This window comes from Cygnus olor, chromosome 6 (assembly GCF_009769625.2).
Source record: "Cygnus olor isolate bCygOlo1 chromosome 6, bCygOlo1.pri.v2, whole genome shotgun sequence".
NCBI classification, from domain to species: Eukaryota; Metazoa; Chordata; class Aves; order Anseriformes; family Anatidae; genus Cygnus; species Cygnus olor.
The window spans coordinates 22410580-22438229 of NC_049174.1; the positions used below are offsets into that span (position 1 = coordinate 22410580).

At 35.2% G+C, this 27650-nt stretch overlaps 1 protein-coding gene across 7 annotated transcripts in view; it reads left to right on the plus strand.

Annotated features, from left to right (window-relative positions):
- Positions 1 to 27650, plus strand: part of KCNH7 (potassium voltage-gated channel subfamily H member 7) — a 223069-nt gene that overhangs the window by 109671 nt on the left and 85748 nt on the right. For all 7 annotated transcript variants that reach the window (XM_040561791.1, XM_040561796.1, XM_040561792.1 and 4 more), the window contains exon 3: positions 20730 to 20885. In XM_040561791.1, the coding sequence (XP_040417725.1) occupies positions 20730 to 20885 (156 nt within the window). The remainder of the gene's footprint in view (positions 1 to 20729; positions 20886 to 27650) is intronic.

The following is a 27650-nucleotide window of genomic DNA, read 5'->3' on the forward strand; positions in this document are numbered from 1 at the left end:
AGAGTTCTAAGGAACTAGAAAGAGCTCTGCTTCTGCCTTGTGAAAAGAAATAAGCATCAGATTATACGAGTCCAAAGCATTCTAGCTGCAAACTGGAATGGAGCCCGTATACTGGACTGGAGCTCTGACAATAATACTTTATTTATAACTGAAAAACAGCAATACTGGCTCTTTGTGGGGGTGGGAAATATAGGCAACAACGAAACAGAAGGAAAAAAAAAGAAAAAAAAAAAGCATGAACTTTGCTCCAGGGAATAGGATAGGATATTGTAAAAACCCTTTAGCAAAGTATTGTATTCCTACCTTCACTTCTCTACTTTCTAGAGTATTGCATCAAGACATAACCCATGTGACATTTCTGCAGGGACAGGTCTGAAGATCACAGTCTAGCAAAAAATTATACCTCAAGTGTTAGACTATTCTCAGCATTTCTGAACATTAACAGCACTGTATATCAGAATCATAGGGCTGCTTGATTGGATTTGTCTGTATATAAAAGCTTTATCAAATAATACAGTACTGAATAGACAATTTCACTAATAAATTATTAGAGATGCTGCAGAATGCTATAGCAGTAAACATGACATCCAAACCAAAGTTCATATATTCCAGTTTAAGAGTATTTAATTATTTAAAAAAAAAATAATTTATTTTTGGATAAAGTATCTGATAGTGATTTTGTAAAATATATTATTATAAACACCTACTATATTTGATTAACAAATTATTTATAAATAATCTTTTTAGACTGTACAAGCAATACAGATCCTGATTTTCTAATTTACAGGTTTCTAAAACTAGAGTTTGGTTTATATCACCTGTTTACAAACTTCAGCATTTTATGGTATCCTTTCAACTGTCTAGTCAGGCAGGTAAAAAGAATAAAAATAAGCTCATGCCATATCTACCTGTGAGCCTCTGGTACTCATTAGCTTGCACTGTTCAAGGCATCCTTTTTTTTTTAGAAGAAAAAAGAATTCAACTGCAGCCTTAAGTTCCACGTCTGTAATGTCACTGACATGAGCAGGACTTCAGTCATTGTTAAAGCTTGGCATGGACTAGTGCTTCAGATAGCACTTACAGTGGACAAGAAAGTACATATTTTAAATTGTAACAACACTTACAGAGTAACATGAACTGAGCTTTGCACCTATCCATCATTAAAGTCAGCAAATGACAGAATTTGTTAAAACTAGAATCTTCCATTTGAGGGCCCTGTATGGAAATTTTCCTTTATCAAACAAAAGTTGAATAGCTGAAGACTCTGCTAATCAACCACAGGTTGAAGTCCTCTAGACAAAGCTAACTCATTATGCTTCAGATTACTACCATAAAGTTTAGTGTGCCGAAGAAAAACAGACAGATCCATTAAGGACAAGGAAAGCATCCGATCTCTGCCAGGGGCTCAGTGCTGCTTTCATCCCACTTCACTGCGGGCATTCTTTGGAAACAGCTAATTGCTCAACACCTACCACAGTGCATGTCGTGAACAGCATGTGCACCATGGTAAGGATGCTTTCCTGAACCTTATGGTAGGATTTAGTTATAGACACTTTTCCCTGTAGAAGATTATTTTTATATATATGATTGTTCTTGAGTCTTGTGAGACTTATTTAAATGCTTCACAGAAAAATAAACAAGCTTGGTTTCAATAAATGGAGTAAGACTCAGATTCCACCTAAGGAATCTAAGTAGAATATAAGAAGAATACTTTGTTAAAAGTGGCTTTTACTATAAGAATTAACCCAACTGCTAAAATGACCTTCACATTCTTCTGAAGTGTATCATTACCACGTAAGTGAGAACTCTGCAAAAGCAACTCTGCAGAGGCAAAAGCAGAGCCCCTTGGCCAGCACTTTGCTAGCCTTGTGAAAGAGGGTCTAAGGATTCATTTACACAATCACTATAGTTTAATGCTAAAATTTGCCTACATTTTGCCTTCTGTGAGTGTAAAAGTCATCCTTGCCCAGCCATTCAAAACACATAGAGGTCTCATGTTAAGCCTCTGTACAGATGCGAATTTATTTTTTGATTTCTACTGTTATGACTGAGAAGAATATCCCGCTAATAGTCATGTTTGGGTCCCGAGTAGAGAATATAAAAAGAAAAATCTGCCATGAGGCAATTAAAGGCCTCTGTGACAAACCATGAAAAAAGAACAGTAACATAACACAATCTAATGTACCGACAATTAAAAACTTGTCATTAAACAAGAAAAATATTATTTTAAAATGCAATTTAACAACAAGTGAGCGTCAGCAAGTGTCCAAGTAAGGATTTTAATACATATTTTCTAACAGTGTAAAGAAAGCCTCATGGGTAAATAATATTTTTTTCAGATTCTGTAGAGAGGAATAACCAGGAAGATATTGTTGTCGTCTACTGTACCACTCCTCAGATACTTCCCTAGTGGGATTTTATATTTTTTCTTTAAACAAGGAAAAAAATCAAGCTACAAAATGGTTCATTAAAAAAAAACATTAATTTGCAACAGCACATTCCAGCTAGGCATAAAAATTGAGAGCTGGATATGCTAGTAAGCTAACATGACTCCTGGATAGACTCCTAGTTGGATCTAGACTGACTTTCAATCTTATTTTTCAGACACACTTTAATCTTGGTTAATGTTTACATTTTTAGGCAACAGGCTTTGGCGAAGAAGAGAGGGGAATTTCCTTTCTTTCCACTGACGTTTAGGGACATCTCAATCTGGAATGATAACTAGATTTTGCTTTAAGCCTGAAAACTGCTGGCTTGCAGAAAATGTACTATTCCTGCTTTATTCCTCATGTTGGATTATTTTCTGCTTCCACCCACCACTTCAGATCCCTTGCCAGTTATGGTTCTGTGAGGTTAGCCTCCCCTTTTCTTGGGTGTCAAATGTCAACATTGGCATGAGAGGGAGTTTAAGAAGTCCATTGTAGTAACAGCAGATGATTGTGCAGAACTCACAACTTGCCTGAATACAGGAACAATAATATCACACAACTTCAAAAGTACACGGACAAAGTGCACTCTTTGAAGTAAAGATCATTTGTTCCTTCCAAAGAGTATACACTCCTTCTAGAGTCATACTGCAGCTGAGTCTGCCTGACTTCAGAGTTGCCCAGGAAAAGAGAACAACCTGAGAGTATTACAGACAGAGTATTTTCACCCTCACCAAAACTGTTTCCCTAATTGAGGTATGTGAATTTGGACACATTACTTAGAACAGCAAAGGTACAATCTATTACAATCAGTATTTTGTAATTAGTCTCAGATATGCAAAGCTAATAAACCTGAAAGAAGCTCAAAAGCACAGTGCAACACCGAAACAGGGGCTATGTAATGCAAGCTAATTTAAAGCTGTTTGGAGATGAGAAATTTAATATTTTGAATATTTTGACTGTTAATAAAGAAATACCAAAATGATAGTTCACCATTAAGAAGAAGTGAAATCAAATCAATGCAGATGGAGTTATTTTAGCTTTCTCAGCCATTTGATGTTTTGTTTTGAAACATTTCTACAGTACTTCGCCTATTCTTAGAATTACTCACAAGCTACCATGGGAGATGCAGCATGGCCAGAGAATTCAGCAAATACAAGGACAGTATACTATAAATGAGCTACAAGTCACAAGTGGCATTGTGGCAGTTAATATTTCCCATTTGAAAGATTAAGTATTTACACACATAAATAATAATAATAATAATAATATATATATATATATATAAACATATTTACTCCTTTTGTTCAGTCCTTTTTCCAAGAAAAAGGCAAAATTTCTCCCCAGATAAATTGTTGGAAATTCTGTGTTAGTTAAAACTCTCCCAGGAACGTGTCTGTGTAACAATTTTTCAACCAGTCCCTAGTTCAATTTAGAATGTTAAATGTAAAATACAAAGGAATTGTGAAATTAATTTTGAAAATGCACAATGTGGGTCTGAAACCATCTCTCACATTTGTGCATACTAAGAACAACTCATTCAAGATCTGTGTTAGTGAAAAGAAAATCAACTTCATCTTTTGGACACTGAAATTCATTTGAAAAGACCTTGAACTGAATTCAATTTTCTGCAGCATAGAGGGTAGCAGACTTGTTTTGATATTTCTTTGCCCAGGGGCACAAAGCTGGATTTGCTTCTAAGTTAAGGGAGCACCACAGTTTCCTTATACCCAGATTTACATGGAATATATCTCCCGTAAATATAAGAAAAACAGTCAGAGCTAGTATATATAGCTGTATGATGAAATTCAGGTACTCTCTGATCAACATGACACAATGAAATTTGGGGTGGATCTAGCTGTGACACTGATTCAGAGTATGTCTCACAGGGCTGTGCTACTGCAAAAAAAAAGGTGGAGGGCTTCCGCTACCATTCTCTGCCTCTCTCAAAGTCAATGTCTTATTGTAAGTAGAAGAGAAATATTAGGGGAGAACTCCTAATATTTATTTTTTTTTAAGTAGAAAAAAAGTCAGAACAGGAGTTCAGATTTGACGTCAAATCACATGCTTGTATGGCTGGATATTTTTCCTAAAAAATTATTCCAAGTCTTACTTAATTTCTTTTATATACTAGGGGATTAGCAATTATCTCAGTTCTTCCACTGTCATTTCAGATATCTAGACAAAGCATACTATTTTCACTGTAGTGTCCAAACAATATGAAGATAAAGTAATACGCAAATCACACATTAATGACAATATTCAGCAGGACACCTGAGCTACTAAGCTAGTCAATGGGACTTCTCACAAGCTAAAAATTGTCATCTACTTAAGTGCCCAGTTGAATCCTAGCCAATAGGCTTCATTATACTCTTATGGGTTTTATCATTTTGACCTTTACTGCACAGTAAATTTTGCCCTTCTTGTGGTATTTATAACATGTTCTGTGCCATACTTGTAAAGGAGATTACCACAGATTTAACAACTGCAATTAGAAAAGGATGAGTTTACAATGGACTGCAGTGGTTGCACTTCACAGAATAATGCATAGTTTATGTATTAAAGAAATTATTCTCTTTAAATAAATGGACCGTTTTTAAATTTGTAGCATTAACATCAAAAGTAACATGAATAAAATGCAATTTTCACATTTTAGTTTCCTGAAGTGTAACACCATCAGCCTATAAAATCTGTCAGTCTCATTACGTCTTTCACAAAAATAATATCACTCAGCCATTTAAGAAAATGAATGTGGAGTTTTAGGTCTGATGATTCATTTTCCCATCTACCAAACTTACTGTTGTAATGAAGCTACAGTGTGAAGTTTTGAGTGTCATTTTCTGCACTCATTTTTCTTAATGTTATCTTACTATACTTCACTTTTTTTACGTGCTATATATGACCTGCATATCATGAATGAAATATTTGAGAAACCGTATAGGGTATTCAACTATTGCCTAAAAGGACAAGTTTCCCTAGAATGCATCTATAATCTGCAGAGAAACAGAAAACTCAAAACAACACCTGAAGTTTCATCTGCAGTCTGTTGCCAGAAATGCCCACTTGTCTTATTTTCCTAAATAACTTGTAGATTCTACCCAAAATCCCCATAAAATTATAGGTTTGGTATAAAATAGCCAATATGAAAAATCAAGCTGAATAGCTCAAGCTTAAAAAAACAAACAAACAAAAAAAAAAACAGTTTTACAGAAGAGGTGTCAGACAATTTTGACCATTGATGACAATGCTTCATGTATAGAATACTCATGCTTGTACATACATGTACATGTGTGCTACATACGTTTTCTGTATATATAAACTTAAGAAACTGTACAGTTAAGATACCAAAGCACTTAAAATTGCCAGTCAACAATTTACATGAGTCAGCTAGCTACATATAAGTCACATCTCCATACTTCTTACAAAGCTCCACAGAAGCAACAAATCTAAAATGAAATGTTTGGATAATACTAATAAGACACAAGTTGCTCAGTTGCTGAGGGTCATCAATTTACTAACTTGAAAGATAATCAATGCGTAGAGTTATTAAGCTTCAAAATCAGCAAGGATTGACTGCAGCAAATAGACTATTATGAGAGAAATACACTGGGACATATTTGACAGGGTTCTGCTAAAGGATATTTTGAAGACTGGATACATGATGACTTAGCATCAACCCTTTTTATTCTTGATTATTAGCCAGAGTTTCATTGCAGATCAGGCCGTACAATCAGGCAAGATTGTAAGTGGAGTTCATTTCCCATATAAATACCTAAATAAATGATGAAAGTTGTCTTAAGAACAAACATAGCGAACATGTAGTTTGACAAGAGTGGGCTGTGGCTATGACCACTGCATTATTTTGAATTATGAATTCCATTTTGCACTATGCCTGAAGCAGGTTACGTCTCAAACAGGTTATTAGAACACATTTGAAATGAATGCCCAAGAAAGACTGATAGACTGTTACAGAAATTGAAATCCAAGATTGCAAATAAGGCCTTAAACTCAGATCCTAGTTCACTAAGTATTAGGTTTGTCTACAAACAAACCATGGGTTCATGGGTGGGATGAATACGCCAGAGCCTTCAAGAGGTGTGCATGAGCCAGAGCACAGTCTTTCTCTGAGCAGCAAACAAATTTTTATCTTTCAGGAAACATTAGGAGACATCTTTTTAGGAATAATTTGGTCAATTTGCAAAAGGCTTTAATTGTTCTGTAACTTACTTTGTTTTAGAAATTACTCCACAATGCCTATATTTCTTCCTTCCCTATGTTGTCCCCAAGAGGTAAATCAGAAACCAAGAGTGATTTGCCATGAGATGCTAAGGGATCTACTGTCTAATAGGAGCTCTGAGAAAGAATACATAAGTGATAGGACAAAAATGCAGCAGGCGAGCATCTTTGGGTGGGGCAGAGCACAAGTCACTAGCTGGAGGGTCTGCAGTGACAAAATTTTGGAATCAACCATTTTGATGAAGTGGATAGAGTCTGGATGTCAGCTCTGTAGACTCTGAACTAGATGCCACCCAGAAGCAGTTGATAACAGAAGATCAGTTCTATTCAGTTATTTAGTCAATAATTGTGTTCACTTGAAAAACAAAACTGGCAAAATAAAATCACGCAAGACAAGCTGAAATACTATGTGAGGACCTTCAAAAATCCAGCCTTCTAGTTAGGATACCTTTCCAACCTTCACACAATTAGCATGGTGTTTGTAATGGTATGCTTCATTATTATTATTCAACATTGATCTTTTTTGTAGTATTTGAACTTCTTCCTAACAAAAAGCAATGTTTTGCTATTAAACTGTTTAGATTTAGATACTCAGCTCAGAAATCTGATTCACACCATGGAATTGCTTACCATTCTTCTAGCCCCTACCTAAAGATGTTCTGAATCGCACTTACATTATTTGCCTGAAGTGAATTGGGCAAATACATTCTATCCTGCCCATTGCAAACAGGAGGGTTACCGCACACACACACACACATCCACACAGACAGGAAGTCACATGAAGTATTAAGTAAGCATTCAGTCCCCAGCCATGTCCTAGGGCAGGAGTCCAGCGACTTGTGGGAGGGCACCATGCCAACCTAACAGATGGACATACATATGGGTAGTCAGGACATCATGTGAAGCCATCAAGTATGGATACTAAGGGCATGATTCCAACCTAAGAACATGAGCTTTCTGTGAAGGTTAAGGAGATGTTAAGCTGGATTTACTTTCAAAAATAAAGAATAAATTCCACTTCCATGTCCGGTAACAGTTATGCTCTTAGTTAATCAGGTGGAGTTAGTAGTAGCTAAAGAGAGTTATGATTATGAGGTAGAGTTTTAATGTTTCACAGGGCAGATGTCATTCTGACAAAAAAATATATGTATTATTTGGGGGGACATCTAGTTAGTGATAATGACTTCGCACTGGCAGCAGTGCTTTGACCCTGCATCACCATCTTGTCTGTGACTTTTCCCAACAGGAGAGGAAACAGCTATTTGAGCAGCAAATGCAGTCCAGATAGCCAAATGCATCCTCCAGCATTCATTACTGCAAGGATTAGAGCTGGAAACCGCCGCCCTTTCCTAATGAGGAGGGAATGAGAAAGGAGGAACAACAGCTCCAGACAACTTGCCCATGAGAGTACTGATCTAGCATTGCTGATGCAACTGAGAGAAGTAGAAGCATGCACATCCTACAGCCTTCTGAGTCTATGTCCATCAGCGGGAGAGAGAAGGAGGTTAGGAGTCATGCCTTGGGAATTTAATTCAACACCATAGCCCAAGGACAGGCCAAAGTCTGCTGCTGTGTGACCCTACTCATTACTAAGGTCAAACCATAGGAATCGCACCAGATCATGGAGGGCCTTTGAAATTTTACCAATTGACTAGGCAGAGCACATGAAACTTTATTTCCAAGTATAGGGGAGAGGTAGCATCTTGGTTTACAGATCAATGTGTATCCACAGCAGAGCTGGGCCAGGTAGCACTGAATTCCCGATTGAATTGAAATGAAATGTTTGGAAGAAACATTAAAACTTTATGAAGACGAATAGCACATAGGTTATGTCAATAAAAGCAATTTGTCTGCTTCTTCCAGCTTGATCCAAAAACATAAAGCGATGGCTCTGATGGCTCATTCCAGGAGGCTATAGCTTGAATCATCTGTTTTCGGCTTCCAGAAGTTTAGGTTCTTTCTACTACACTCAACAGCTCCATAGTATTCACTACTCTTTCCATGAAGTTACTGACTCTAATGTAAGTCACTTCTCAAACTGCTTCTCATTAAACAACAAAGATTGACATCTTTAAGATTCACAGCAAAGGAATTTGCTGAAGCATGCTGTTCCTCTGCTTTTTTGTTTTGTTTTGTTTTAATGCCCTCTCCAATTTTTTAGTATCCTTTAAGAATTCAGATGCCACAAAGTGAATTCAATATTCCAGTTTCATTCTCCCCAGTGCTATATACATGAAGAAAGGTCAAATTCTTATTCTACCTGTTTATGCAAACCACACTGGTCATTCTTACATATCCTATAATTTCTTTTGTGAAATTCCATTCCACAATATAGCTACCTTTTTTTAGTTTCAGCCTATGTGCCCTGGTTCTTCAACTGTATGATTAAATTTACCATTTTAGAATGCATTTGTTTGCATTTAATATCCCTCTAACAGAATGATCCAAATTCTTCTATTTTACCTCATGACTATGCCACTAGCCACTTTACATCCAAATATTTCACAGAATTGATTTTATTTTTTCTCCAGATATTTTCAAAGCAAATGAATACCATCATATTCATTTCTGTGGGCTTTCACTAGAAAATCTGGCACTGAATTGTGATCCTCCAGATCACAGATTTTTGGAATCTTTTTTGGAATATCTCAGTCAATTTGTAAACCATGTAATAAGGTTTTGTTGTTGTTGTTGTTTTTTGTAAGTGCAATGCTATTGTTTAGTTATAATATTATATAGCGAAATCATTACAAAAACATATGTCTGTGATGGCTACTTATTCATTTTTCTTTAGAAAGAATATATCCATCAAATCAGACTTTTTGTCCATTAACAACATCTATATTACCACACAGAGTGACATTAATTAATTATATTCCTGTCAGGTATTCTTTATTAAAGTAATCTAATATCATGTTTCATTATTTTCCTTAGGAATGATGTCAGGCTCACTGCCATACCGTCATTCCAATCACTATATCACTCTTAAATGTTGGCATGGTATTAGCATTGTTCTAACTTTCTGGAACTTTGCCCAGCAATATTTGTTAAGAGGTTGCAGACCAGCTGTAGACTGCTCAACCAACACCTAGACCTTCAATTACACTTTTCCAAGTTTGCTGATATTTTGAATCTAGCAAAGAATTGACACACTTCACAGTTAAAATGGCAAGGTAAACTTCATTCTAGTGATACATTATTCAAACTGTTCTTAAATACAAAACAAAAATATTAACTAGTGGATTTGTCTGGTTGTTGCATAATTATCATTGCATAATTATTAACAATTTTATGGCAACTGTCATTGGGATTTTTATGGGCTTTCACTACTATTGGAATTATTATAAGCATATATATATATAGGCTTAACTTACTTAGATACCTACTTACGCTCCTTAGTCTTGCTCTGATGTCACATTCTTCTGTCAACATCCTATATTTCATACCTCTCAGCTTCCTCCAACATATACGTGTGTATTTACTTTCTTCTTTCTCCATTCACTATACACCTGTTAATTCCTATCTGCTTCACTTTTGTACTGAAAGCAGGTGGACTTGCATCTAAGATTTTCAGCATCTTTGAATCACTACTCTTTTGTTAGGTAATATTTTCATTAAGAATTCCAGATATTCGTTCATATATTTGTCTGATTCCTCCTCCCAATTATTTCTACTTACAGTTTTCTCATCCATAGAAAACTACCCATTTAGAAGAACCACCATTTTACTGCTTGGGATTGTTCTTTGTTTGCCTACATTGTTGGCAATCAGGTCATGAAAACCACCCTTAAGGCAATCACAAACTTCTGGTCCAGTAAGTTATTCATATTTATCAATTCTAATGAGATCCTACATTAAAAATACATCATTTTGGGTATGGAGTCTTTCCATTAGAAAACATGATGTATTTTTCTTTTAAAAAAAAAAATTAGTAATATTTCACTAGTGTGCTTGACAAGCCTCCAGTACATATAGTTCCCACCACATTTATTAATATGAATTCAAAATTCCATGATTTTGCGTTATTAAGAAATCCAGAATACCAGATCATGCCTTTAACTAGCATGTCTCTTTTAGCTGCCCTCTTTTCCCTGGGGGGTTGCATCCACTTGCTTTACAATCCCAGTAGCTTGACTACTTTATCACTTTTCAGGATTGGCCTTCTCACTGATGAGAATTTCCAGGTCATCTGCTTTGTTTGTTACCAAGATCTCATGATCACAGCAGGAATTCCTCATTCCTTGTCTGCCTATTCTCTCCCTTCAGAAACATTTTGCAGGATTACAATCAGTATATGACTCTTTTTTTCCCTACAAACTTGGCTTTTGTGTATTTCCAAGTAATTACTGTGTAACCATCCCTATCAAATCTCTTATAAAACATCTAGAAAGGTGTGTTTGCATGAGTATGATTTTCCGAGGGTATGATCTCCATGAGAAAAGCATCTATATTTATAAAATGCTATTCCTTCCACTTGGCCAATGGAGCTGGATACACATCGCACTTGTGAAAGTTTGTAGCAATGACAGGATTTCTGTCTTGCCTCAGGACCTGCTCCTGCTATCTGTTTTTCTGTATCACCCTTTGTACAGTATGGCCATTTAATGCCTCTTTCTTTTTGATATCTATTAACCGTATTAAAAAGAAAAACAAAAAAAAAAAAAACTTAATCACCCTGGAATGATTCAGTGTAAGTGAGAACAGAATCCTTTACTTCATGGTGTATTCTCATCTAATGCATTGGATGAATGAAATTACTGAAACTGAGTTCTGACTTTTTTTCCATTCTGCTTTGTAAGGTTATTCAATTAGTTCTTAAAATAGCTTATGGAGTTTGGGGGCAAAAAAATGAGGTTACTTTCACAAATGTCTTAATCTGCACTTTTTCTGCAAGATAGACAATACTCAACAAACCTGAGCTCCCTTTTCTCATGAAGATAATAAGACATCTCTCAGTTGAATGCCCAGAAGTGCATAGCTTCTAATGAGGGTTTAGAAAAGCATAGCTACAGGAAAAAAAAAAAAAAAAAAAAAAAAAAGGAGAGAGAGAGAGAAAAGAAATAAAAAATGAATATTAAATTTTAGCATATACAATTGAATAAATAATAAATTAGCAAACTAGCTACAAAAAATAGAACCATTATTTGTCAGATAACTGTTTTTTTTCCTAAAATTACTTATATTTAAAGTATATTTCACCTTAAAATGATCACATAATGCTTGCAAACAGAAGCTAAAGCTCTGGAGTTCTTTATTTTTCTGTTACAAAACCATGAGAGAAAATGTGTCCTAACGTTGATTTTCACCTTGAGCTAAACATCTGGTATTTGTTGAGTGCTATGCTTTAAATAAGCTTACTGCAAACGTGAATGAAGAAAGTCAAAGCAACCTATTTTCACTATGAAATCCAGTTGTTTTCAAAACTATTTTAATTACATGTAATTCGAATGAATTAATGTAATCCCTACCATTATGACATTTCCTAATTAAAAATTATCTATCTAGACACATACTGAAGAATGAATGGAAATGACTTAAACTGTGAGTTTAAGTGATATGTAAATGCCTGTTGATACAACAGAACACAGTATAACAAATCCATTTCCATAATATAGATAAATCATGCTCTGTTATTATTACTTGGGCTAAGATATTATCATTTTTTCATCCACTGCTTCAACTTCAGAAAATAATCTCATATTTCATCAGTCAGTGGTACTGATCATTCTCAAGTGGTATTGATCTATGTCCAATGACCTTGTACATTGGTCATTTTTTTCATCACATATTGGGATGCTCTGTGCTTTACAGCATTACATTTTAAGTTTTCTCTTGTTGATAGCCATAAAACTGTAGTCAAGAATATTCACTTTTTAGTACCTAACAGAAAACTTTTATTTTAATATGTTCTCAGCAAATGAGTATCATGCAGGTTAGCAAACAATGGATTTTATATTTACCATTAATCCTGGGTTTTGTTTTTTTTATGTTTTCAGTGAAATGAATAATTAAAAATATTTTCTCCCAAAGGAATACTTTGAGCAATATATAAAAAAACATCACTTTTAAATAGTCTTTTAAAAATATTAAATATTTCATTTTGAAAATGTCTAAGTGAAACATTTCAGTTTTTCACGAATAGCACACTCTTGCTTGCACTGTGTCCTCATAAAAAGTTCAGTTATGAAATGCACCAAGTGTACTATATCCTGTAATCACCACAACTATATTGCAAGTATACAAGCATTCATGCTAAGAAAACAAGATGAAAATCATAAAGGAAGTTGCAGTGAGGAGTGTATCGGTCTCTTTTCTCAAGTGACAAGTGACAGAATGCAAGGAAATGGTCTGAAGTTGCGCCAGGGAAGGTTTAGACCAGGAAATTTTCTTCACAGAGAGGGTGGTTAAGCATTGGAACAGGCTGCCCGGGGAAGTGGTAGAGTCCCCATCCCGTATTTAAGAGATGTGTGGACATAGCACTAAGGAACATGGTGTAGTGATGGGACTCAGCAGGTCAGGTTGATGGTTGGACTTGATGATCTTGAAGGTCTTTTCTAATCTAGGCCATTCTATAACTCTCATGGTCTGTAATATATAACACAAAAGAATAAAAAATCTTCCCTGGTTATTCACCATTCAGCTTGCAAAGTGTTTACAGACTAACAATTAAGGTTTTCTGGAGATGTAGCCCTTTGTGAAATCTGCCCAGACCTTCCGTGTCTAACTGCTTAGCATCTGGTAACACGTGGTAACACGCATGGTGCACTCAGGGATGCAAGGAATCAGGCACCAGATACTTACCTGCATAAGCAGAGACAGAAACATTCTCATTAACAAGTCAGAAACGTTGTTTTTCAAAAGCAGCACTACTTGCTATATTCTTCTGGAAGAAAAAGCCAATGCATAATAGAGGTTCTAAACTAAAATTAGGGCCTAAACAATTCCAAGTCACACACCTGCTTTGCAAACTATGAACGAGAACCCATCCAGAAAACAATTTCAGACCAAGCTCTCACTCCACTATGTGTACACCAGAGTGTATCTCCAAGAAATGTCAGTTTGAGAGAGGATTCACGACTGACTTCAGTCTGTTCTCCAGCGATACCCACTCTGGAAAAACTCAAATGTAGTTTTGAGGTCAACTAGGCAGAAAGAAAAAAGCCTATCTTGGATTTGCTGCATTAACTGTGGGACTTAAATAAGCCTTTAGCCTTTCTTCTATATAGTTTTCAACATTTTTCACTCTAGGTTCTTTTTGGTCTCTACTTCATGGGCATGTAACATCTCTTTGTTTATTTTTCATTTTACTTTTCTTTATTTGCCATATATTTAATTGTTCTGCATCTTCCGTACGTGTTTATATATGCTTAAATAATAAAGCACTAGGAAACTGTCCTCCCATATAAAATGTGTTCAGCATTACAGCTAATGACCACAGTTCTATTAGTGTAGGTGTAGATATTGTAATTAGAAGGTTAGCATTAATTGTGCCAATGCAGTAATATAAGAAATGCTGGAGCAAGGAGTTGAATAGTATTTATCTAGCTATTGAGTTATATTATAAATGCGATTACAGGGAGAGAAAATGAGATTTATATAGCACACTCCAATTGTGTATGAACTTGTCCACAGACTCCAGAGGGTGTTTGTTAGTTTAAAAATTATTCCCTCATCTCTAAACACTATAAGTTAATATCTTACAAAACCTATGTCAGTACATTAATCATATCTTAGTATCAGCAACCATTTCAGTGATGGAATACCTATTTGACATGGAGGGTGGAGTGAAATGTCAAAGGGAACAGGTCCCATTTAATCACTGAAATCTCACTAATAAATATCAGCTGAATGCACTCTGCCTTGTCTCTACCCATCCTCTTTAAAAATAGCTATTCAGTTGAAGAGGGGTACAATACATTTCAACCTGCCATCTATTTTTAGTTGCTACTCTGCAATAAATCTAAGAGTCAGTCATACAGATACATCTGCAGTATGTTTAATGGGAAGCTTGTGAATTCCTCATTCTTGCCACACAAGTTCATTTTCAGTCAGATGGAACTGGAAAAGGGTGACATAAAGACAGCTCAGAAGATACAATTAAAAAATTAAGCGGATTGTACAACCTATTACCCAAAGTTCTGTGCGGAAATACACTAGACACATTTTAATAGCACAGGGCTGGTATCAACAAATTCAATTGTGTAAAGGGAATTTAGAGTATCTTTGTGTTACCCTTATTATTTTCATTCATTTTTGATGCAGCTTTGGATAAGACACTTGTTTTTATGATTCAGTCCCACCACCTTAAATAAAAAGTAAAATAATACCTGTACAATTTGAAGAGCAGCAGCAGGCAACATCTGCAATGCAGTATGGGTTTCCTAGAATACATGCTCTTTATGGCTGCAAATATTATCATTTTTAGCCTTAGCATTAAGTTTCTTCTATTTCTCATGTGGGCAGCTACATAACAAATGAAGAGAGAGGGAAGGGTGGACATCCAAGGGTGATTCCTTCTGTTAGAGCCAAAGTTTTGACACAGGTTCTTTAGACCTCAGATGTCTCCAAAGGTCTGAATAAATGACATCAAGTGCAAAGATAAAAAGAGCTGCAGGTAAAAACGGGCAAAAATATTTGTTTGAAGTTTGTTTCATGGAGTTGTTACTGAACTGAGCAAGTAGCTATGTTGTATCTTTCTCCAGTGATCTGATTCTACACCACTAAGGGGTGGGCAATTTTCTCAGGGCAAATTCAGTCACTCTTCTACTCATTTTTATTTCACAAACAGGCAGACTACATAGTGAAAATCTGTTAATAAATAGTTATAACTGACACAGAAGCAGGCTTGCAAAAGCATTTGGGGCCCTTTAACATAAAATCTAGTGAAATTTGGTAAGATCTGCACATCACTAGTTTCAGCATAACACTACAAGAATAATGTACTTGGTCTCATTTGAGAAAGGTAGTGAACCTTTCCAGCAAATACACTGAAAGTAAGATTGCCTGTTATGTGTGGCATTTTTCCTGGCTTGTGCTTGAATAGAAACAAAAAAATAAATTTTCAGCCTTTGATTGGTCAAGGTAAGCCCACACATCACAATACACATCATCCCTCATGGCTTTCACTTAAATATTCAAGACTTTAAAAGGCTGGACAAGTATTGCACTGGACCTGAATAAACAGAGAAGATAAAGTTCCAAGACGAATCACAATCTGGAAGTAGGAAGAGATGCTTCCTTGTGTCCGTAGAGGGAGTGTGTTGGAGGGAAGATGACACTGGCTTTGGGGAATTAAGGAGTTGATAGAGAGCCATATCTTGGCTTTTTGCCCCAAAGACAATGACTACATGAAGGACAGGCAAAACCAATAGAAGTTCTTCTGATCTTCCACACTAGTTCTCCCCCAGATGATCTCCCTTTCCTTTCCCCAAAGTGCTTATTAATATTGGGTAATCCCCATCATCCATGCTATAAGGAAAGGACTCGAGACTAAGGCTGTGAATAACAGACAACTGGTAACAGTACAACTGGTTACATGGTGTTCTTTGTTTTTACGGAAGTCTTTCTTAAAGGGAATATAGCATTTCTACTATAACTGATAGTTCAAGATCTTAAATTAAATTGTAAGATATAGGCTCTACATTTGTAATTGATATGTTCAAAGTTTCTGCCTTTGAGATAAGCATTTATTTTGATAACAAAATGTGAGATCATACTTGGGGGAAGTGGAGAGTAGTTATTTCCAAAATAAACATGCTGATTATTTCATAAAAATACAAAGAATATCCAGCTTCCTTCACCTGTCCCTATCATAAAATTGTCACATTGCAAAATTCTTACAAGATTTTATGCAAGATTCACCCGTGTTTTTCATTTAGATCTGCCTTTAAACAAAGAACAGGACTGTCTAGCTCTGGAAACATGCACAGTATCTCTGCCTCTAATTTTTAACTGTCTTTGATCCTGTTTCTTAGTAGACAAGCTGTTGTTGTCGACTTTCTCTGTTCTGCTTTGATGTATTCCTTCTCACCTTCAATTTTAAATGAGAAGAAGTACCTACGGATTGTATGGCTAACTACATTGGACTACATGTAGGTTGCAGCAGTAAAACATTATCATATGTCTAGCAAACTCTTGTATGAGGTCAGCCCATCCAGAAATACATACATGCACACAGAGGACATACTCAACATCTTTCTTTTCATAGCCTTCTTCAAGTGTCCACAGCAGCTTCAGAAACAAACAAACAAAAGAAAAACAACTGAGAAGTTATAAATGGTTTGGCACAGGGTGCCAAGTGGTTCCAAAACACATTGGAACCAGTCTTGACTACAGTGAAGGCAGTCCTCAAATTCACACTGAAGTGGGGGAGTCCTTTTTTTTTTTTTTTTTTTTTGGGGGGGGGTGGGAGGTGAAATGCAGTTAGGAACTGTCAGACTCATTTTGTAAAACAGGGCTCTAGAGTTATCCTGCAGAACCGTGACAGATTTCCAAGGGTGCTGGCTACACGAAACATGGGCTTTTGCAGAATTAGGACAATTACCTAAATGGCACAGTGTCTCATTTTTCAGAGATCCTCTGTACTTGGCACATGTAATGGCCTGTAAAAACATTGTTCCCAGGAAGGTTGAATCGTAACACTTGTTCAGGATGGGTCATTTTTCAAAGTTTGCATGTCACAGTTTTGCATATAAGAATGCAGGCCCTTCTAATTTGGAACGCCTTCACTGTTGTATTTTTGTATTGTACTCTCCCAAATGCTTATAATGGGAGCTATTATAATTTAAATAAATGACTGCAGTTGTATCTAGAAGATGCATCCTGATACAAATCTGTCCTAAAATGCTCTATAGAAAACCACTGGAAATGTACATAGACTTTATGAGCCAGATTAATTGATTTAATGTACCTGCTTTGTACTGCTTCTGTGAAGCAAATCAACTTTAAACACTAAGCAGCCAGATATTTAAATGGACTTGGCTTCAAATTGCTCAAATAATGCAATAAATCCTTATATAAACCCAACATATCTTATATCCTTATTTCTTAAATATATATCGTTGCTGATGTTTGTTTTATAACAGCCCCTGTCTGGTCTTGTGAAATCATAGTACTGAATACAGAACTACAGAACCATGTCCACACAGCATATAGGGGAGAAGAACATTTTCTTCACAAATTGATATTTTGCCACTAAATCAGCTAGATGAAAGAGTGGTCTTTAAAGTGCCATAAACAAAACAAAATAAAACAAAACAAAAAAACAAGCCCTTATAACTATGGAATTCAAGCTGACAAATATATCCAGCTTTTCTACTTTATCACCTCCAATGATGATGTCAAGTCAGCACAAGAGGAATATTTCATGATTACTCATCAGTGGTAGTCTTCAGAAAATCCAGAAATATTGCTGGGTACTGAATCTATTGATTAAAGGTATAACTTTCATTATTATTCTGATCATATTAACTACTTGCCCTGTGCCAGTAGATGAGAAATGCAAATTTCAGAAACTTCATTATAATTTTTATTGCTTATCAGAAGCCTTTCTTACCCTTGAAATATTTTAGTATAGAGACAAAACAGAGTAAACATGGTCAGTGTAATGAAGAATTATTGAATGGCAGAGTGCAAATGCAGAATAAGATTGTTTATAAACAGGCCACTTCTTAATATTTATTTATTGTCATCAAATCCAACTACTCAAAGCAATAATCTTTCTATATACCTAACTCTTATATTTCCATCACTAAGGTTTTCCTTGTTACTTTACATTCCCTTATTGCCATTTCAATACAGAGAAACATTAATAAGTGTATAGAAGATAATCACTTCAGTACTAAAGACAAAAACTAACAGCCACTGTGACAGGCACTGTATTTTGTGCAAATTGTGGAATTCCAATTTCAATCATTCACACAAAATCAATATTCCATGCCACTTTAAAAGCCTAAGTGTCTTGGAAAAACTTCAGCCTAATGAGCTACACTGGACTCACTGGCCTGCTGGTGCAATTGGTCCTCAAAGAAACTATGGTGAATTGTACCAGATATGGACCCTTCCCATTTTTTGTGCCCAAAATGTTTCTACATATAGCTGTGATTTTAACCCTGTGCTCCTTTTGTCGTGTTCTTACCCTGTGGGCTGTTAAACAACTTCTGTAGCTGTCCAGAGATGCAAATCCCTATGTCCACACCAAATGAAATTTGTAAATGCTTCAGCGCAGAATGTTCTACATAAATGGGAGATACTGTCATTACTTAGCACTGCGGAAAGCATTTCAAAAGCTGAAATATCCTTGCCTTCAAAAGGCAGGCAAGTTTTAAAGAACTGTGCGGCTTATTCTCATCCTTGTTTGCAAAAATTAATCAACATTTCAACCCGTGGAGTGTCAACCCGGTGTTCTTCAAATCCTTGCACTCCTCAGCCTATCCCCATGTCCAGCCCTTTGTTTGTGTCAGGGTTGTTGTGTCGGGGGGTATCTGCTCAACCTATAAATTTGTGTGTCAAAACACAATCCATATCATGAATTCTTTTTCTTTTTTTAAACATAAGTTAGCTTTTCTTTCCAAGTGATTAAATAAATATCATTTTGACTGCTTAAACTCAATATGTATTTTTATCAATTAGCTGAAAACACAAAGATTACTTCTAAATTCTCTTCAGACCCTCTGTTTAACCAGTCTATGTTGCAATGCTTGGCCTGCAGCACTTCTATTTTTAGCTCTAAAGGAACAGTCTTAAATTGCCTATTTTCTGTTTACTAAAGACATTGAGCTTGTTGCCATGGAAACTGTGGCAAGTGCCACAGCTTAACTGTTTTATTAAATGGATTGAAGGCACAGCTGCAAAACTTGAAAGGCCAGCATGTCAATTTTATACACAGCTCAAACTGCTATACATTCCACATTATAGCAAGTGCTACGTTAAATATGAGGAGCCAGAATCCGATCTTGGCTATAATCATATAAATCTTTGTTATCTCTCTCTTCACTATCAAAAAATAATAAATAAATAAATAAATAAATAATAATAATAAATTATGTGTAACCTAGATCAGGATCTGTTTTTGTCAAAGTGCACTGCCTGTCAAGTTTCAGCGATTACCGCATTTGAATGGATAAATTGCAGATGATGTACATTAAACCAGTCCCCGTTTATCACAGAAAGACACCATCTCACAGTTGTGTTTGCAAGAAGCTTTTAGCACATTATCGTATTGCTTACAGCAATCACATTATTTTTGGAACCACTATATTCTGTTAGTATAAGAGGGAATTAAATCAAAACTAATGACCTTGTCAAATGAAACTTCTATAAAAAGTTACACTGGAAGAATTAACACAAAACATTCTTTAAATCTTTAATTAGGCATTTGAACAAGAACACCCTGAGTACTAGAGGTGTTAAGAAATTACACCTTCTGTTCATTTCAGTACATGGTATGCTCCATATTTATGCAAAGTAGGGTACTTTTTAAATCATGCTCTAACTTGTATGTAACACGTAAGTCAAATACTACCAAAAATTATTGAAAATTATTACCACCATTTTGATTTTTTTTGTGATAGAATATAAAACCTTGTAGGATCAGATTGATAACAAATATAATTGTTAACACAAACCTAAACAACATTATACAGCCCCCAAAAGAATGAGAGCTAAAATAAGAATAGTGATATATTTACACCCATAAATATTTAATGAATGATTCAGCCTGTTGTAAGAGAACCAAAAGCTCAAAGAATGTTTGACATTTAGAAGAATGGGGTTCTGCTTTCTTCATTAGTGTTGTGTTTGGAACAGCGTTCGCATTGCTACTTTTGACATTTTAAATATGAGATTTTTTGGAAGAGGTAATAATCTGATAAATTATTGAAAGATGTATTTCTTTCTGTGAAAATGCTCCTGTTTAAATTAAAGAATAGTGTGTTTGATGTTCAATCATTAAATTCAAAGAAATATTCTTCACTATCTGTTGGTGTAACTAGAGTTACTGGAATGAAAAATAATTAAGTTTCCTTTCATTTATGCATTTCTTTCTTTTTTTTTTTTCTCCATGTGCAGGATCTACCTTCATCTGCAACACCCACATAATTCCAGTGAAAAATCAAGAGGGAGTAGCAATGATGTTTATTATTAATTTTGAGTATGTAACAGATGAAGAGAACGTTGCATCTCCTGAGAAGTGCAACCCAATATTGCCATCCAAACTTGTAAATCGTAAGTTACTCATTGAAAGTTCTCTGCTTACCTCTACTCTTAGCATAGAGAGTAATTAACTTGAGCAATTGAACAAAAAGAAAGATGCAGTCACCATTGCCTGACTCATTTAAAATAGAATTCAAGACAATAGGAAATAAAATTTAGCAAACCTGTTATAAAGTTAGCAAGATAATCTATCGAATCTTTGGTAGTACAAACACCATTGATCTTATGTGTAGTGCTAGAAAATAAAAATTCATTGAAAGGAAAACATTTCACAGAAGTGCATTACCCTTGACAAAAACTGTTACTGAACTGAAAACTGAAAAAAAAAAAAAAAGAAAGCATTATGATATAGACAAAATATTTCACCTTAACCTATTTTAAATGGAATATTTCTATTTTCCTTTCCAATTAAAAAAAAAAAAAAAGTTCACAGGTTTGATTAACTTTGATTTAAAAATATAAAATAAGTAAAAAAAAGTATTTGAAGCAAAATTAAACATCTTGATTTTATCAAATCGAATTATTTGGATTGGCTTGAAGGATGTGGGTTTCTTTGGATATACAGGAAATTCTTTTGTTTTCATTCCACTTGTAAGTATTGTTAAAGTCAGAAATTCTTCCACAAAACAAAAGTCCTCTTCTTATGCAGTTAGACTGTTTAGCTTTCTGTATATATATGCGGAATATGTACTTTTTTTGCTGACCTTTACTCTGTGCAGCAACAGCACATGATCTTTTCTGCTTTGCATCTCCACTCACATACTCTGCTCTTACTCCAAAATTTCCAGAACACGTCCCCATTTGTCTAAGCTCTTAGCAAAGCGCAGCATGATCTAACAGTGAATGTTAACGCTCTCGCCAGAGTCTGGTTGGCAAACACAACAGTTGGAAAATGCCTTTTCACACTCTAATAATCTTTAATGTTAGTATGATAAAGGGACCTGGAACTTAAATTTTCTGATAGTCAAATCAACACTTCAGCTTTCTCTAGATAGGAGACAAAGACGATCTTCACTGCAGGAACCGAGGGGAAAACTTTCCCAATGTAAGCACTAGGCACTACCTTAAGCGATGACATGCTGTTATTAGTTCAGTTATGTTGAGGAGATTGTGAGAAGCAGGGCTGTAGCACTGCATAACAGCATTACTAAGTTCCTTTCGATTAAAGCGGTCTCTGCCATTCTTCATAATCTAGACTTTCTGCAGTGTATCCTCTGGACAAAATGCACAAGATCTCATTCAAAGCTCTGTGACTGCCAAAAAAAAAACATAAATTCCCCCTCCCCAAAATATTGCTGAATAATTCACATTTTTAAAACATTGTAGTTTACTTCTATAATTAATGGTGATGGCCTATAAATTAGTAGTTTCATTCAGTATGGAGAAAGTGCTCTGACCAAATCAATCCATATGGGCCAAAGTCATCCCAGTTACATCTGTTTAACTCTACAGTGGCAGTAGATGTAAAACTATGAAAAGTTACTACTACTGCAACCTAGCAGACTGCCAATAATTATTGTTTGTGAAATATCACAAGCTTTTAAAAGAGACTTTTTTAATATTCTTCATAATACATATTTTAAATCTTTTATTTTACACTTCCTTTCTGTATTCTGTTCTTTTTAAATGGTCATTTTTACTTGATATCTCAAGAAAACATTTCCAGTAATTTTATGGTAAAAATACAATTAGGGCGTATCAGAAGAAATAATCAAATTCCATCAGAAATAAATAAATAAATATATATATATATATAAAAACTTACATCAAGTAAACCCCACTCATATTCTGTTTCTATTTCAGGTTGCCATGATTTTGTGCATTTTCAACACTTCTGCATTTAAATACAGTTTTGTAATACAAATAATGTGGTACTATTTACAAAAATAATGTAACATACCAATTGGGAAAAAAAAAAAAAAGGAGCTTCATGTCCTGAAAAAGAGCTGTTTTTTCTGCTGTGTACACTTTCAAGTCTTGACACTTGCCATATTTTAAAGTAAAAGCTGCTAAAGAGGACATCGGCAAAAAAAACACTTAGTCAAGACATTCTCCTCTTGTTTTACAGTAGTTATGCCTGATATGCACAGGGAATTTCCTTGCTGAGTTCTTTAAAAATGCATAGTTGGGGCTCCAAGTGCAATACACAACTGAGAAAGTTCAAGGTTTAAAAGGAGGGAAAAAAGGTGACTCAAATCATTTTCCAGCTAGTGGGTTCAGCCAGATGCCAGAAGCTGCCATAAACTAGAGCAGGCACATGGCTGCTCTTCCACCTAGTTGTTGTGGTCTCAGAGTAGACTGTTATGTGGGCAGGATGGTGACACAATATGCTACATAGCCAAAAATTCTTCTTGGCTGATAGGATTTTCAAGAGGCCAATCTGTGCAAGTTATCCAGAAAAACCTGGAGATGAGTACAGGCCAATGGTAGATTTGAATTAAAACAAACAAACACAAAACCTTGAAATATAGAAAATACAAGAGACAGACCAATGAGGCAATACGAGTCACAAAAAAAAAGGTGAATCATTTCCTAGTAAAAACATCTTTTCTTTTCTTTTCCTTTTTTTTTTTTTTTTTCAATTCAGTTGTGTTCCCACTATAAGAAAGGCAAACAGCAGATTCTAGGATGAAGTTCATATTTCATCTTACTCTATTTAGAACATACAACATCAGGTAAAGCAGGTGATCTGTTTTCATTGGATGACACACAAAATGGACAGTAATGGGCACTGGTTCACACAGGGGAGAAAAAAAAAAAAAAGAAAAAGAAAAAATCCCTTCAAATCCAACAACCAATTTAGAGAATAAAAATAGAGAAGGAACCAGCCATATAACAAGTGCAATGCATCTCTGACAAATGACCAAGATAAGCAACAGCTAATGACAAAAGACAAAAGATTTCAGATTGCATTAGCATCTACCACCCAGAAGGACACAGATCATGAAAGATTTCTTTCCAGAGCTCGTTGATTGAGTTTTCTCATATTAGAGAGTGTCTTTTCAACATGAGAGAAAATAAAAATGACTGAGTCAGATTGCAGGAGAGAAGAATTAAGAAGTGTATGGGAAACAAAAAAATCACAGTTATTTTCCTGACCCTAGAAAATAAGATAACTCTTCCATACTACCATTCTTCCTCTAATTGATTTTTTAAGAGTTGACATCAAATTTATCAAGTGGAACTTTGAAAACTTCTTTTTCTAAAAGCATCTATCCTGCCAGCTGCAGCCAACCATTTTGAACAAGACCACTTATCACAGTGCTCCTCATGCTGAAATCTGATACATTCTAAGAAAAAGCATTTCATGCTATATACACAATTCATTCTGGTTTTGAAGGTTGGTACACAGAAAAGAAGGATTGCAGTTTGTTAAAGTGTTCTGTGAACAAATTAAAGACCAATGGAAGGCAGCTGACATTTACTAGATTGAGCATGGAGGCTGTATTTAGTCCTGGATGGGCAGAAAATTGAAAATTTACCAGCTGAATACTGAAAAATATTTTAAACAGTGTTCACAAATTATTTGGGACTGGGATCCTGTCTTTTGTTTTGTGCCAGTCTGATGGCTAACAGAGCTAAATTCTGCTTCACCATTGGGCCTGGCAGATTATGATAGATTTTTTTTTTCAAAAGTACACTAAATTGCCAGGAGTTTGATGACCACACCTAGCATAAATAGAATTCTTTCTAGTCTGGTGCTCAAGAGCTCCTATCTCATATGCAGCAAAAAGCTGAATGGGCACTAATGTGAAAAGTGAAGATATTGGTTTCACAATAGCAAAGAAAAAATCCTTTCAGCTGATCCTTTTATTCCCTTTATTCTTCCTTGCAAGAATTTATCATCAGTTCTCTAGGGTAGTCTGACCAGTGTTTGTATAATGAAATAGCTAAATTTTGAAAAATCCTGGCATGCCAGGATTCACAGCCAACTGATTTTTCACTCTTCTGTTTCATTGTTTCTGCATTTTGCCACAATTCTACTTTTCAATGCATGCTATTTCACTAATAAAACAAAGGAAGTTTTTCTTCATATGTCTCCTTTTGGAAAAAAAAAAAAAAGGCATATATTTTTGTTTAAACTTCTAACCAACTTAAATTAATGCTCTATCTGTCCAATCTTTATATTCAGGGAAGTAAGGAAATTTCTTCTGTCAGCACTTAATGTATAACTGAACAACACCCTTCTTTCCAGTGAGGGTGTTTCTGCACAATGTGCAGTTAAAGGGAGTCTTACAGAAATTGATTTCTGCTATAGATGTCCATTCATCATCCAATTATTCTAATATTTGTCTCATTTGCAGATATGAGAATTCTATTGATTCTTACTTCACAAATTTAATGAGTTCATTTGCTTTTTGTGTTCTTTTTCTTAGAACATGTAAATGTTTTATAATTCCAGAAATTAACTTCTGTAACCAAAGAGAGAGACACTTCATAACTTTATCCCACCTCACTATTTTTGTGAAATGCTTGAAGACATAAATACCTTCTTGTTAGGTGACAGTATATTTGTTTAGCATATTAGAGCGTTAAAATCAACATTTCAAGTTACATAGGCCCTAAAAAATTGTTTTTATTCTTATTGTAACAGTTAGTGCTTATGGGCTGTTCTCTGCCACAACTGATAAGCTAACATTTGGCTGATTGTCACTACAATGGTAAGAAATGAATCCCAAAATTGTTGGTCATAAATTTTCATGAATCAAATCATTTGCCAAAGTTATTTTCAACTCCTACTGAAAGAATTAGGTAGGATATTTAGCAAGACATTTCTAGAAAAAGAGAACCTGCTCCTGTTAGATTCACTGTTTAAAAGAAAAACAGTCCTTTCTGTAGATATTCTAGAATGGACTAATTCAAGAAGATATATGATTTTATACCAGTTTAGCAAAAAGCCTGTGTGAACACTTACATTATCATTTAAATTTAAGTCTACTAGTAATAGTTGCTAACCAAAATATTCCCAAAATGAGATAAGAATTCCTGTAAAGTGTGTTATACAGACTTCATTAAACTATTTTTTCAATAAAGTGTTAAGCTAGGATAGCTTTTGCATATGAATGTTGCTTTTAAATCATCCATTGAGGAAAGGGAATGTAAGTGTCCGATTTTATTCCCAAATCTGTCAAACGTTCCAGTCTGGCATGCTCATATACTCCACCAATTTGATAATGAATTTTTACAGAAATTTAAGGAGCCAGTGGCATGAATTATTATTTGCTCCTGGCATTTGATTCTGTTCTTCACAGATGTGGAATACTTTGTGTCTGTAAAGCTAGTCTAGTAACTGCAAAAGATCAAAATCAATCATGACACAGAATGGACACAGAGAAAATCTCCAGCCATTTCCCACTGACAGCATGCCATCGATCTGAGGGCTGACTTCAATATGAAGAATGTAACTGTAATTTTTCTACTAAGTAGACTCTTTGTGGGATTGTAATGTACACACATGCACAAGATGAGAAAAAATTCTCAGAACCCTAGTTCCGAGTTGTTTTCATTCTCTGCCCCACCTAGAGCACACTGTTTTTTTAATGACTTTTAAGCATTTTTTCTAACATTTACTCCAGACCTCTCTAAAAAAAAACTCCTTCTAATACATAGGTTAAAATAGCCACAGTCACATACGATAAATGAATAAAACTTGTGTGAAATTAGCTTCCAAACATTTTGACTAGTTTGAAGTACTAACCTAAAAGCAAATATTGGTTCCCCAATACATTGCTCATTACCTCATGGGAGAAAGCCCAGAAAGTTATTTGATTAAGCACATAATTGCATTCTGCCAAGGATGGTTATTTGGGGATTCCATTATCATTTTATCCCTTCAAAATCTATAAGCCTATTAAAGACACCCTGGAATAATTTCTTGTGTTTCTTCCTCTTATGCAAATGAAAGGATCTGTAATACATCCAGTCAATGCCTACTTTTTGGATAAAGTTCAAACAAAATGAAAAGGCTAATAATATTCTAAAAACAGCTTAAAACATTATTAGTAATGATTAGTAAAACTTCTCAAACAATGAGATCCTTAACGGTGCTTATACTTGACAAAGTTTATCTCTGTTCTGGTCCTAGCAATGGAGCTACATGTCAGGAAGGATGCTCACTGCAGTCACTGAAGTTACAAATAAAACAAGCACAGCTGAAATTCAGATCAGGCCTTTTCTTTAAGAGTTAATTCAAAAACAGATCTATTGTTTCTCCATGCAGAACACTGCTGTATGAGTAAGCATAGTGAGAGTTAAGCATATATTTTTTTTAACATATTTGGACAACAAAATTGTCATGAAATATTGTATACTGTCTGATGCACAGGCACTTGCCACATCGAACATGACATGTATAAGCAATAGTAACCCCCTGACTTTGCCCAAAATGTGAAGAGAAATGTGTCTAGGGTCTTATTTTTAGCTGCAACACTGGGAGCAAATTCATCATAAGTGAGGGCTAGTGAAGAAAAACTGTGTCCAGGAGGACAAAGGTTTCTATCTAGCCAACCAGCAGCATAGCTCTGACAACCCAATGTCAATATGTGTATTTGTCTCCAAGGTAAATTACAGGGAATGTTAGGTGAACTGAGGCAGTGTGGAACACTTAGCGAAGGAACATAGCCAAACAACTATCAGCAGTAAAGGACAGAAGGACCTTTGGTACTTTCACCTTCAGAGTACTCCACAAATACCTAATTAACAGAACATCATTAAGATAAATAAACTGTATTAAGTCTTGTTTTACAGACAGAGAAATACAAGTACGGTGGCTAAATT